The sequence below is a fragment of the Prionailurus bengalensis genome, chromosome A1 (assembly GCF_016509475.1).
Source record: "Prionailurus bengalensis isolate Pbe53 chromosome A1, Fcat_Pben_1.1_paternal_pri, whole genome shotgun sequence".
Classification (NCBI taxonomy): domain Eukaryota; kingdom Metazoa; phylum Chordata; class Mammalia; order Carnivora; family Felidae; genus Prionailurus; species Prionailurus bengalensis.
The window spans coordinates 199,239,946-199,253,969 of record NC_057343.1 but is presented as its reverse complement, the minus strand read 5'-3'; the positions used below and the strand labels follow the sequence as shown (position 1 = coordinate 199,253,969).

General features: G+C 41.1%; 1 protein-coding gene and 1 long non-coding RNA gene across 2 annotated transcripts in view; one reads left to right on the top strand and one right to left on the bottom strand.

Annotated features, from left to right (window-relative positions):
* Window positions 1-14,024, bottom strand: part of LOC122493854 — an 87,599-nt gene that overhangs the window by 51,338 nt on the left and 22,237 nt on the right. The window lies entirely within an intron of this gene.
* Window positions 3,386-7,668, top strand: SPINK7 (serine peptidase inhibitor Kazal type 7). Its single transcript, XM_043598503.1, has 4 exons — window positions 3,386-3,658; window positions 5,180-5,205; window positions 5,906-6,030; window positions 7,387-7,668. Exons 1-4 carry the CDS (start codon window positions 3,598-3,600, stop codon window positions 7,430-7,432), a joined length of 258 nt encoding a protein of 85 aa, XP_043454438.1. The 5' UTR covers window positions 3,386-3,597; the 3' UTR covers window positions 7,433-7,668.

The window sequence follows — 14,024 nt, the reverse complement described above, 5'->3', positions numbered from 1 at the left end:
TGAACACAGTGAGGGCTACATAGAAGGAGGAGGAGGAGGAGGAGGAGGAGGAGGAGGAGGAGGAGGAGAAGGAGGAGGAGGGAGGAAGAGGAGAAGGGAAGGAGAAAGAGAAGAAGGAGAAAAAAAGAGAAAAAGAAGGAGGAGGAGGAGAAAGGAGGAGGAGGAGAAGCAGGAGAAGGAGGAGAAGGAGGGGAAAGGAGGAGGGAGAGAGGGGGACAAAGGAGGAGGAGGAGGAGAGGGAGGAGAGGGAGATGGAGAAAAAGAGCTAGGATGTGAAGGAGCCACACAGGGAAGGGAGAGGAGGGCAGACAAGAGGCAAGAACTGGTCCTCCCAAATCTAGGTCATTGATTTTAAAACTATCCCAAGAAGGCCTTAAGGGTATTGGGTGGAGCCTGTGATGGATGCCAAGAAGGATGGAGTCGGGGGATTAGAAATGGGCTGATGCAGCAATTAGGAGGAAAATACAGAATTAAATAGTAGAGTCCCAAGTGCTTCTCACCTACCTCCAATCCTCAGCTCTATTTATCAGTTGTACATATTAGTGTTTCAAGGAAGGGTTTTACTTGAAAACCTGAAACCCCAACTAGGCTAACGTCACTAGATGTGAGAGAAGCAGAAAGCATAAAGTAGGAAAGGGACTGTCACAGCATTGCACCTTGGCTAGATGAGGATGAGGGGACAGAGAAGGAACCCTTGTCCCTTGACTCTAGAGGTTCCCTGTCCCCCCTGGAGCCCTCCTTCCTTCCATCTGATCCTCACACATGAAAAAGCCATGTACTCTGAGCACTCAGCTCCTTCTGCCTGCTCATTTAAACATTAGCTGCTGTTCCTAACTGCTCTGATTTTATCAGCTTCACTCCTATTATTCCAATTTCCAACTTGTCTTTGATTTGTCTTAGATTTACAGTTAAAGGCCATACACCAGAGTGATTAAAAAACCTGAAACTAGGTATGTCTCAAAGTCCCTGTTGCCTCAGCTAAATACCAGGACAAATAACCACACAGATCATAAGATTATTTTAAGTTAGATAGTGCATATACCAGGTGTAACAACAGTTCTAGCACATAGCAAGTACACAACATGTGGTTAATTTTCTTATTGTACCTTTCCCTTCCTACAGCCATTATTCTATACCTGGATTACTGCCCAGCCATGGTGCTGGCTTGCTTAGTTCCCTCCAGCTAACTGACCCAGAAACTCTTTATTCAGGTCCTGATCCAAATGAATTCTACCACTGTTCACTAACCTTCTAATGGGTCACCTTTCTCTTCCCTGTGATTCCTTAAATCCACTGGGGAAAGAGCCCTAATATTCTCAAATTTTTGTCTCGTTTTATTTTTATGTTTTTCTGCATTAGTCCTACCTTGCCTTCCCTAACATGGAGCCATGGTCATAGTCTGACAAGGCCTCAAGTTTCCCCTCCCCTTACAGGAAAGTCAGGAGGAATAAAGAAACTTCCCTGAGCCTAAAGGTTAGACTGCTTTTTGTCTTCTTGGCCTTCATCTTTCACCTTCAAAGGATCCTCCCTCTATAATTCGTGGCTCATTGTACAACTTAAAATTTTCTTCTTCCTGTAAGCAGCTGTCCAAACCAAAGCAACCCATGTCTGATCATTTTATCTCACTTTTCCTGAACTTTTTAAATCCAAAGAACTCTTTTTTTCACCAATCTTTTATCTGCTTTACATCTGGATACACCCTTGAGGATTATTATGTCAGCCCCACCCCTGAGAAATTAATTTGACATTTTGCCCACTAGCCATAGCCTCCGTAAACAATTGTTCATATTTCCTACACCTACTGCTACTACTAAGTTCACATGTATTCTGAACTGTGACCTCTAAATTCGTAACTGCTCACATCTTACATAGTCTATCAGAACCTTCTTGAACACTTGACTTTCTTCCGGGCCTATGTCCCTCTTTATGGTTCCCCTCCAGTCTCTGACGTACACACTTCCTATCCAGAAAGTCATCTTTTTTTTTTTCATTTCTCACTCAGTGTTGTAACATATTTTGGGAGACAAAATCTAGTGCTGCAAAAATCTAGTGCTAGTGTTGTTCAGTGGCCATTAATTTTTTTTTAATTTTTTTTGTAATGTTTTTATTTTTGAGACAGAGAGAGACAGAGCATGAGCAGGGGAGGTGCAGAGAGGGAGGGAGACACAGAATCCGAAGCAAGTTCTAGGCTCTGAGCTGTCAGCACAGAGCCTGACGTGGGGCTCAAACTCACAGACTGTGAGATCATGACCTGAGCCGAAGTCGGACGCTTAACCGACTGGACCACCCAGGTGCCCCAGTGGCCATTAATTTTTATATCCATTGTTGACTGTCTGACATTCTCCCATTGACGTCTGTACCAAGCCTCTCCATCCTTCTCCAGCTTCCAGACCAACACAGTTTTTTCTGCAAACGGTAACCCCAGAATTTAACAGTCTGAGCCAACCTTACAATGGGTACCCTTTCATCTTTCTTCCTCTCCCTTTGAAATATGTCTCTACATTTACCTGCTCTTCTCTGTCTCCTATGACAGAGGGAATGGTGTTTCACCTTGTGTTCTTAACCTTATTTACTACTTCTCTATCCTGCTCCAATTAGCCACCGTCCACCATCTATCTTAAATTCCTTCTTCTTCCCTTTGGCTATGAGGCATGTTCAGTGTTCCCTAGACTTCACTGAAGCTTTGGCTTCTTCCACTCCCCTCCTCTCTTTGATTATCAAATGTCCAAAAAACATTATAATGCTATTCTCTACTTCATCCTCATCTCCCTTTGAACCCATTCTCATTTCCCTTTGCTAAATGCATTTTCAAACCTCAACAAAGACACCCATTCTTGAAACATAATGGCTTTTTCTCAGTATTCATTCTCTTCAGATGTTCACAGCAAACAATAAAACTCATAAGGAACCCTCTTTATTAGGGCATTCGCTTCTCTCCTTTTCCATTACTGAACTCATCATAGGCTCCCCCATTAATTAGTTTCATGATCTCGTGAGGATTACTTAAATACTCTGAGTCTCAACTTACTCACTGGTAAAATTAGGGTAATAAGAATTCCTTCCTCAATGAGTTGTCCTGAAGCTCACATTCCATATTCTAACTACCATGTATGAAACTCTAATTATGATGTTCATTTCTTCAAAAATAATCAGTGTTTTCTGAGGACGCAAAATATAAAACTAAGTGTGATCGGTGTAATCTGAGTCTAATATTCTTTATTTGGTGGAAAAAAGTTTGATGTTTTAACTTATTTCATAACCAGGCCAAGCAGCCTATACTTATTCTTCTACTATGTGAAGTTTAGAATTCTAAATAACAGTCCCCACCTCTGGTGCAGACATGAAAATTCTTCTCACCTCAAATAATCAATTTGTCGGTCAGGTATTAAGTAGCAATTAAGTGACAAGAACCGCAACCACCCAGGGTGTGACATTGTGCTTTGAGAGCCTCTGGGAGCCAGCACTGACTCTGGGTGACCTCACAGGAAAGGTGGAGAAACCAAGCATTGGCATATAAACATGACCCCTTCCCTGGGGTATGGCTGATGTAGCGGGTGTGACAGCCTAGAGAGCGTCCGCATCACAGCCGTCTCCACCATGAAGATCATTGGGGGTTTGCTCCTGTTCTGCACAGTGACCCATTTCTTCAGCAGCTCAGGTGAGTTAAGGGTAGAGAGCACCCTGTAGAGTCATTAAGCGTGTCTTCTCAAATAACCCGTTCTCAGCATTTGAGAGAAATGTCTGGTCATGTGGATTTAGAGCGTACTGGTTTGTGGAGCACCTGGGTGGCTCAGTTGGTTAAGCGGCTGGTTCTTGATTTGGGTTCAGGTCACGATCTCACGGTTTGCGAGTTCGAGCCCCGCGTTGGGCTCTGAGCTGGCAGCACAGAGCCTGCTTGGGATTCTCTCTCTCTCTACCCCCCTCTCACCGTCCCTTCCCCACCTGTGCTCTTTCTCCCTCTCTCTCAAAATCAATCAATAAATATCAAAAAAGATAAAGTGTACTGGTTTTTAACACAAACAGCCCTGGCCTGGGAAGGGAGGATCTTGTGTACTAGCTGGTATTGGGGGATTTGGCTCCAGGCTCTTTGATTTTAAGGATTTTTTATTTTCATCCATGGAATCATAAAAAAAAAAAAAAAAAAAAAAAGAACTAATTTCTTCATAAGTCTACCTAATTTCATAAGAACACTGGAAGTGGTTGGTGTTATTAGATACGATTCCTCAGTGTAGCAACACAGAAAACCTTGTGTATGTCTCCAAATCAGTCCAGGAGGATCAAAATACAACCCAATTCTCCAAAGCCCAGGAGTCGACAATTAGACTTTTATATGGTGAAAATTACTTAAATAAATTAAGATTCTAACACCTTAACAATATTCCATTCCATTTCTTTTTTAATCTTTATTTATTAATGGGGGGGGGAGGCAGAAAGAGAGGGAGAGAGAGAATCCTAATTTGCACTGTCAGTGCAGAGCTCAACGAGGGGCTCAATCTCATGAACCACGAGATCATGACATGAGCCGAAATCAAGAGTTGGATGCTTAACCGACTGAACCCCCCAGGCGCCCCTCCGTTACATTTTTTTTTAATTTTTTTTAACGTTTATTTATTTTTGAGACAGAGAGAGACAGAGCATGAACAGGGGAGGGGCAGAGAGAGAGGGAGACACAGAATCTGAAACGGGCTCCAGGCTCTGAGCTGTCAGCACAGAGCCCGACGCGGGGCTCGAACTCACCAATTGCGAGATCATGACCTGAGCCAAAGTCGGCCGCTTAACCAACTGAGCCACCCAGGCACCCCTCTGTTACATTTTTTTATGTCACTTTGGAGGCGAGAATATCAATGATGGCAGCACTTCATGCTCTTAGGAGGGGTGACTGCAATACCTTCTATTGCTATCTGACTTTGAACCATCATCATGAGCTCCAGAAAATATCTCGTGGTCAATAAAGGGGAAGAAACTGGCTAATTCTCTTGACTGAATAAAGGGCTTACCTTATTGGCCATTTGGCTTCTTCAGCAAACAGCTGGAGTTTTATATAAGAACAAAGCGTGCGCTGAGATTTCTTGCCATAGCAAATACAGAGTCTTAAACTATAGGCCCGATTTTACATTGATCAATGAGACTTCAAGGCTTTGCTTTATTTTTAACGTTTCCATCTCTAACTCTCTTTCAGAAGCTGCTAGCCTATCTTTAGCAAAAGTGAGTATATTGAATTACGTTTAATTTCAATTTCCATTGACATTTAGTCAACAAACATTTTTGCAATATATATGTAGAATTAATTAAGCGTGTTTGAGGGGCTGAAGGGGGAGGCAACACAGATTAAAAACTCTGCTCTCCAGAAGGCAGTTGAAGCAATGGGATATACATATAAATAACTGTAGCCTAAAAAAAAAATCCCAAGTTAAGGGAGAGAGAGATGACTTCCAGCTGAGAGACTGGTAAAGTCTTCATGGAAAGGGCAACATGTGAGAAGCAGGGCAGTTACCTTGGTTAATTAGGTGGGCTCTAGATTCAAATCCCAAACCCATTATTAACTGCGTTTATGTTATACAAGTTCTTTGTTTTTAAGCCATAATTTCCCCCCATCTATAAACAGCCTACCTTATTCAGTAAACAAACAAACAAACAACTCATGTACAATTCAAGGTTAATGCCTAGCATGGAAATTCTCAGGAATTAATAATAGCAGACTATCCTAGCAGTCACAGAAGTGGTGATAGCAGTACGAGTATTTGTCATGGTGGTAATATTATTACTAATAGAAGTAGCCATAGGAGCATCAGAGTATCTGATCTGGGATTCCCAGGATGGTATTCTGCCTCCTGCCCAACAGAGGCCAGCGTAGCCTAGCTTGGGGGCCCGAAAACAGCAGGACATTCTCTTGTGTCCAACACAGGGGGACTGCAGCATTTACAAGAAGTACCCAGTGGTGGCCATCCCCTGCCCCATCACGTACCTGCCTGTCTGTGGCTCTGATTACATCACCTATGGGAATGAATGCCACCTATGCATTGAGAATTTGTGAGTACCTCATGGGAAGAAAAAAGAAGTTGCGGCCAGTGTCCTCCACAGCAAACTTCTCCTCTTTCTATGAGCCTGTTTCACTCTCCATAAGCTGTGCTTATTCCCACCCAGAAGCATCTGGGAGAGAGAGAAAACTGGCTGTCTTGTGGTCAGGCTAGGCTTGGCCCCCTGCTCTGCCAGCTTGAACTCGTTCCATCCATCCCCCAACTGCCAATTCCTGTCTCAGTTGAGGGAGTCCAATAAGACCAGGAGCCTAGAGGTTCTACAGAGGCACCAGAGTCACCAGAGGAACTAAGGGGATCATCTGGGGGTGATCTCCAACCCCAAGTTCAGCTTTTGGCTGTTTTCGGTAATGGGGTTGCACACAGTATTTTGTTAGAGACAAGGATCTTAAACCCCACACTAAGAAATCATTGAAACCCACTGTCCCACATGACTTCTAAGAGACTTATGGCCATACTGCTTGATTCTTAGACAAACTGGCTGGAAAGCCTTTCCGCTCCTCAAATTCCTAGCAGCTCTATCTGTAGCCTTAAGGGGGAGAAGGGGAATAAGGCTATGGCAATTTTTTTTTCTTTTATCTAAAAGAGGGGAATGCAGCTCTCGGTGCTTCCACCTGGGTCCCACGGGCATGTTTTGTTTAGGTATTTCGTTTAGCCTGCATGGTATTTTTGAAGGCAATATAACTAGGTAGTTGCCACTTCTTTAATGCAAAACAGGCACCTAAGCATTTATTCCCTTACACAAAGTCCGCTCTGCTCATTGTTAAGTCTTTTTAGACCGCTGGATTTTGGCCATCCATCTTCAATCTTAATATTTTTCATCTCCGTGATTATCTCACAAGTTGGAATAGCAGGTGAGGCCTCTAGCCCACAAAGATATGTCTGCATTTTTATTTCTACTCAGGAAGAGGGAGTCTTCAGAAAAGAGAAGATGCACACATATTGGGCCTTTGGCCTAGCAACTAGCTTGCGTTCAAGGACACTGAAGGGGACATGTGGTGGCAGTTCTTACCACTGCAGGATCCAGCTTCATCACAGGCCTTGCTGAGCAAGAAAAGCTGAGGGGCAGGCCACCTCAACTCCCCTTGTCAGAAGCCCTCCTTCTTTGTAAGATGCAGGGTAACCCCAGGCTCTGGGGTCAGTGGGGGCCGTGGGTAGGCTGGATGTATCACTGGACTAGGGAAACTTGGCTTCTGTCAGAAACTGCCTGTGGCAGGGACATTCCTTTTCAGGGATTCAGTTTCCTCATCTGTAACATTAAGTTCTGCCTCATAATTTCTATAGTTCCTTTTGGCTCTAACATTATATAACATGTCCTCTTGCTTAATGAATCTTGTGTGTTTTCTCATAGGAAAAGTAACGGAAAAGTTCAGTTTCTTCATGAAGGAGCATGCTAACTTCCCCGCAGACACGGATACAGAGCGATGACGTCTTCACCATCACCTTCATCTTCCCTGGGCTCTGACTGCCCTCTCCCTCATCTCAGCCAGGGCTCTGGGTAAGGGCAGAGACGGAATGCGACTCATCTTTGTTGGGCAGAGAAAATTGTTGCGGTCCTCTCCTCATGCCTCACTGATTTCCGGGCCTCCTTTTGTACCTCAGTAAAAGAATCTCCTTACATAGTTTACCTTTACTTCTGCTTGTATTTGTTCCTTAGATTGGGATGTCGCATATCAGTTTAAAAATAAAACTGAAGAACACATAAATCTCCTTTAGGAGAAAATCCTGTATGAAGAATTCCAAGTGACTTCCAAAAGACCCACGCACACGCACGCACACCCACCCACACACACAGACCAGTGAACATCTTACCCTCTCCTGGAGTCTTTACTTTCCTTAATCAGTACCTGTCACTGGGAACTAGTCTGTGGACCATACTGGTCCTTTATATTAGTCTCTTTTCCAAAGTGCCTCAGAAGGAAGACTCCTTCATTGTAACAAGTCATCCCTGATGGGGTGCCTGGGTGGCTCAGTCTGTTAAGTGTCTGACTCTTGATTTCAGTTCAGGTCATGATCTCACGGTTCATGAGATGGAGCCCCATGCTGTCAGCGCAGAGCCTGCTTGGGATTCTCTCTTACCCTCTTTCTCTGCCTCTCCTCACTCTCTCTCTCAAAATAAATAAATAAACATTAAAAAAAAAAAAGATGTCATCCCCGGAGGGAAGACTTTCCTGCCCATTTCTTTCCATAAGCATTCAATAATTTCTCTTTTCCTGTCTCTCACCTTGCTAACCTCCTACTGTCGCCTTAATAGAACATCCCTGGCACTGACTACGACATGGCTTGAGCTCCTCTCTAACACCTGTCTTCCATATCTATAATATGTAGATACCGCTGTGTACCAAGACAACATTGACAGTATTGGCAAGTTGTGCATTTTTCCTTTAAATACAAAGATATATAATTCCCTCCAAGTGGTGAAGCTGGAGTTCTTTCCACAGAGGCTTTGAGGAAGTCTCAGTGCTACGCGTAGCTCACAAAACATTAGTGACCTAGTTTGGGCCTTGGTGTACTTTCATGGCTCATTTTCTCCTCCCCATGTTCACTTCTTCCCTCACTTGCTCCAGAACTATTCTTGGCCCAGAGATTGAAAGAGGATAGTCCTGCCCACCACCTATAGACTGCCCTAAAGATAAAAGGAGGCCTTTGGAAACCTTATCTCCTTACAAACTCAAGTAGAGAGGGAATTCATAGTTATGGTGACTCCATAAAAGTGGTATAAAAAAGGCTTATAAGCAGTTGACTCCCGCCTTTATATTCTACCTCTAAATTGCTATATAATCACATTAAGTACAGACTCTGTCCCCACGATCATGACACACGTAACATGGTCGAGATGACTGGGATAAAATATGGGTCTGAACCAGAGTCAAGTTCAACGTCAAGTTCAAAGTTAAAGCCAAGCCAGATCATGGTCAAGTCAACTATGGAGACCGTGAAGAAGAGCAAGGATAGGGAAGTATCTCAGAAAAAAACAGAGCTGCTGAAGTAAAAGTAGCAGATAGGGAGAAGTCGTGATCTGGACGGTGAAGGGCCTAGAACAGGTGGTCAGATGGGCTTGCTGGCTTAGCTCTCTTGAGTTGCTTGCCACCTTCAGCAGCTCTCACCTCCCGGTTCTGAGCTCCCTCCCACACCGGTGTGATCCTCTCCTGAACTGCTCACACCTGCTGGTGTGTGTAGAGCATCCCCTCACCTGAGTGGCACACCTCCCCTCAGTCTCCCAGTCTGTGCTGCTTCTCATCATGCCAGTTCCTCCCACCTTCTCATATCCTCAGCTTCTCTTGTTTTTCCTTCTCCCAGTTTTGATTTATCCCTGCATCTAACACTGTTTGCTCTGTCTTAAACAAACACCTGCATTTTCCTGGTGTTCCTCACCAATCTTTCTTACGTATCTTCAGTTGCTTCTACCTTCTTAGGAGCCTTGATTTCTGTATTTCTCCATTTGCCTCACCCCTTTCTCCTCTGCTGCTATCAAGTTTTTGGCTACCTCAGTCCTTCCCATTCTTCCTCCGATCTCACTCACAACTTCTCAGCTGACCTGAATCCTCAGAAGCTCATTTCTGAGTACACAAAAGCTCCCTTCTCCTTGAAGTTGGATTGTGATAAAGACCAAGGCATGGGCATACCCCTACCCTGTGAGCTCGTCTTCACCCTGGTGTATGGTACAGATAGAAAAACCTATGACAATCCCTGCCAACTGTGAGTGAAGGTCAGGGAAACATATCAACAAAACCATGATACAAAACATGGGCAAATACACACCTACACTAGAATTCCTGATCGTCAAGGATGAAAGAGAGCCAGTCAACCGCCTCATTTTATGGATGGAAACGGAATTCCCAAAATTGGAAATGTCTCATTGTTCACATGGAAGACGAGGACAAGAACCCAGATTTGCTACTCGCAGTCCAGGGCCCAAACAGTGTTTCCAGAATTTCATCCATTATACCTCAATACTCTTGAAAATCAAATTCCTTCTACCATGAAACGACCCAGTGTATAATAACATCTATAAAGCACTTAGAGTTCACAAAATACTTTCATATTTTCTGTCTCGTTTAATCCCCACATAACATCATAAGGTAAACGTTATCAGCCAAACTTTTCAGGTGATATAAAAGAAGCTCCCAAAGTAAAATGATGGGCAGAATTGCAAAACCGGGAATGGTGGATGGTTCTGCTTGCTCAGGGTCTAACTAGCGTCTGTTCTACACACCACACTGCATAAAGAAAGTTAGGAAACATCTCGCTTTATTGCAGACCTGAGCCGCATTAGTTCTTCAGTCTATACTGCATCCAAAGCAGATGCTAACCGTTGATGACACTGCCCCCTTTTCTGCCAACATTCACCAAAACTTACCTCCTAAAAGGAGGTTTCTGCTCTTTCTTAATTTGAAGTCTAGGTTTGGCCTACAATTGATACGTCTGTAAAATCCTTTCAATATTTATAAATGATGTTTAAAAACAGTTATTGCTCTTCAAATTTTAGAATCAATCTATGGTTAACCGGTAGTAGAATGAATTACAGTATACAGAACGGAATGAGTATATTTTTAATGTATGAAATGTAAAAATTAACATAGAGGTGACAAATCTTTAGAGAAAAAAGTTGGCTGGGGGAAGTGTGTAGAGGCAAGTAATTTTCTTGCAGAATTACGAGATGCTATCTAAGGATGAGAATAATAGAAAGTGACTAAAATATATTATTTAAAGTTATAAAGGTAATATGAAGACTGAAAAGTCGTGATATACTCATCAAAAATTGGGAAGAGCTAAAAGTCATGATATAGTCATCAAAAATTGGGAAGAACTAAAGATGAGAAGGTAATGTAAATTAACAATTTTTCCTTCATAGATGGGGGTCAATAAGTAACTCTTTTTAGTTAATAAATCAAGAAACAGGGTTACAAGTATACTATTGAGAATTATTATGGTAGCAACCTTAGAATAGAAATGGTTAAAATTATCTCCCACTGAAGTGTGATATTGGCAATGAAGACTTTGGTTTTCATCGTAAGCTAGTTAACGTCAATGGACTAAATACATATATATATATATATATCTTACTATCACATATGTAATTAATTTCCTTTCTTTCCCTTTTTCCCTGCCAGGGAAAGTAAATCTTTGCCACAGGGAAGCTGATAACCATAAATGCAAATGTAAAGGAGGTTTATTTTTAAATTTTTACCTCTCCAAGTTTAGACCTGGAAGAGAAAATGATTTTATTCAGTTTTACTTGCTTCTCTGTGTACTCATCAGCATTTGCATCACTGAGGTCTCTGGCGTCCTCATCCTCTCTGTCTTCATTATACAACTTCACCAAACAGCTCAGGAGAACACAACAAAACTTGGGACAGGAGACTTATGTGTTTATGCGAACCTGAACTTTCACTGGTGTGTGTGGCCGTGGGTTGGTCATTCATGTGTGTGATAGCACTTTCCTTACTGACAAAATCAAGAGAATAATAAACCCTAATTTAACCTGTATATTGTGGCAGTCAGATGACATATGCATGCAAACACGCTTTGTAAACTGAAAAGTCCTACAGAAATGAAAGGGTTGATTACGACCGGTATGCCTTCCTTCTCCAACATTTCTTTACCCAGGCCCAAAACATAGACCACATTCTTGGAAATGTGTTTGGCATGTTGGAAGTAAAGGCCCAGGATCAGCAAACGTTCTGGGTTGTTTTTTTTCTTGGTTTGAGATAAATGGGAACATTTCAGTTCCGTAGAAATTGATACTAGAAAGTGAAAAGGCAAATGTACAATGTGAACATATAAGAGTACGTGAATTTATGTATATAGTTTGCTCCATTGGATATGGCCTCACTTAATAGTGTAAGACTGTGATGCAAAATGAGATATTCGAATAATCTCAAGGATCTCATCACAAAATATTTACTAATTTTGAAAGGAAAAAGAGTAACCATAGAGTGGAGAAACCTGAAGACACTAACCTGCACAAGTGATCAAACTTAGCATCGTTAGTGATGGGGCAACATCACGTAAACTATCTCAAAGTATACAGTGCAAATAATATAGAGTAACTTCTGTATTTCCCTGCCAAAAATGCACAACTTGAACATAGCCCCTAGGAAATGTCAGACAAACTCAAATTCAGAAACCTGCTGCAAAATAACTCATCTACAACTTTCAAAAACCAAGAACAGGACTTTTAAATATTCTTCATTGAAAGAGACTAAAGAACATGACAATTCATGATCCTGAATGCATCTTTTATTATTGTTGTTGAGAGTCCACATAAAAAAATTCATGTTTTTACTTTTTTTAATTTTTAAAATTTAAGTATAATTAACATGCAGCATTCTATTAGTTATAAACATCCTCATTTTTCAAGTGTATAACTCAGTGGTTTCTAGTCTACTCACAAAATTGTGCAACCATCACCACCATCCGATTGCAATACCTTCCATCACTCCAAAAAGAAACTCCAAGCCCACTGGCAGCCACTCTCATTCCCCCATCTTTCCAGCCCCTGGCAACCATGAATCTAATTCCTGTCTATGAATTTACCACTCTGGCATCATATATAAACAGAGTCATATTATATAGTGTCTAACTTCCTTCACTTAGCATAAGATTTTCATGATTAATCCATGTGGTAACAGGTGTCAGTACTTTATTCCTTTTTATAGCGGAATAATATTCCATTCTATGGCTAAACTACATTCAACATTTATCAATCAATGGATACTTGGATTGTTTCCAGTTTTGAGCCATTATGAATAAAGCTGCCATGAACATTCACATCCAAGATTTTGTTTTGTTTTGTTTTCAATTCTCTTGGGTAAATACCAGAAGTAGAATTTCTAGGCCATAGGGTAACTCTACATTTAACTTTTTGAGGACCTAACAAACTCTTTTCCAAAGCAGCTGCTATGACATTTGTCATTCCCACCAGCAATGTATGAGGGTTCCAATTTCTTTACATCTTAAACATCTTGTCTTTTTTTTTTTTAGACATTCTAATAATGGATGTGAAATCGTACTCATTTTGGCTTTGATTTGCATTTCCCTGCCTTTATTGGCCATTTGTATATCTTCTTTGGAAAAATGTTTATTCAAAATCCTTTGCTCATTTTTTAACTGGATTATTTGTCTGGTATTGTTGAGCTGTATATATTCTGTTTATATATTCTGAATACTAGTCCTTTATGAGAACTATGATTTGCAAATATTTTCTCATTCTTTGGGCTGTCTAATGAAGAACAAAAGTTTTTAATTTTGATAAAATCAACTTATTTATTTTCCCTTTTGTTTATTGTTTTTAGTAGCATATCTAAGAAGCCATTGCCCATTAAAAGGTCACAAAGATTCATGCCTATGTTTTCTTCTAAGACTTCAAAGGTTATCATTCTTATATTTAGTCTTTGATCCATTTTGTGTTAATTTCTGTTATACTTTTTTATACAAGATGAAGTGTCCAACCTTAGTGTCCCAGCATGAATTTTTGAAGACTATTCTTTCTCCAGTAAGTTGTCTTGGCAATTTGCCTTTGTCAAAAATCAACCGACCATAAATAAAAAAAGTTTATTTTTGATCTTCAATTGTTATACACTGTCTTGACTACTATAACTTTGTAGTAAATTTTAAAATTGAGAAGTGTGCGTCCTCCAGCCTTCTTCATTTTTAAGATTGTTTTGGCTATACTAGGTAACTTGTATTTCCATACGAATTTTAGGATGGACTTATTCATTTTTCCAAAAAGGGCAGCTAAGACTTTGGTAGAGACTACTGCCATCATAACAATATTAAATCAGGTTGGGTTGGATCAGTCTGTTATAAAGGCATTGTGGACACAAATGGCAAAATTTGAATGGAGTCTTGAGGTAAAGAAGTTCCTTGTTTTAGTTTTGCAACAATTATTTCAAAACAAAGAGTTAAAATTTAAAAATGTGTTCTTCCTAATTGTTATGCAAAGCAGATACCAGTAACCTGATAAACCTGTTCCTCTGAGAATGC

Excerpts from the sequence above, each read along its gene's own strand:
- SPINK7 (XM_043598503.1), top strand. The coding sequence starts at position 3,598 with ATGAAGATCATTGGGGGTTTGCTCCTGTTCTGCACAGTGACCCATTTC. Across the intron at positions 3,659-5,179 it reads CCATTTCTTCAGCAGCTCAG|AAGCTGCTAGCCTATCTTTA; the intron begins GTGAGTTAAGGG and ends ACTCTCTTTCAG. Across the intron at positions 6,031-7,386 it reads CACCTATGCATTGAGAATTT|GAAAAGTAACGGAAAAGTTC; the intron begins GTGAGTACCTCA and ends GTTTTCTCATAG.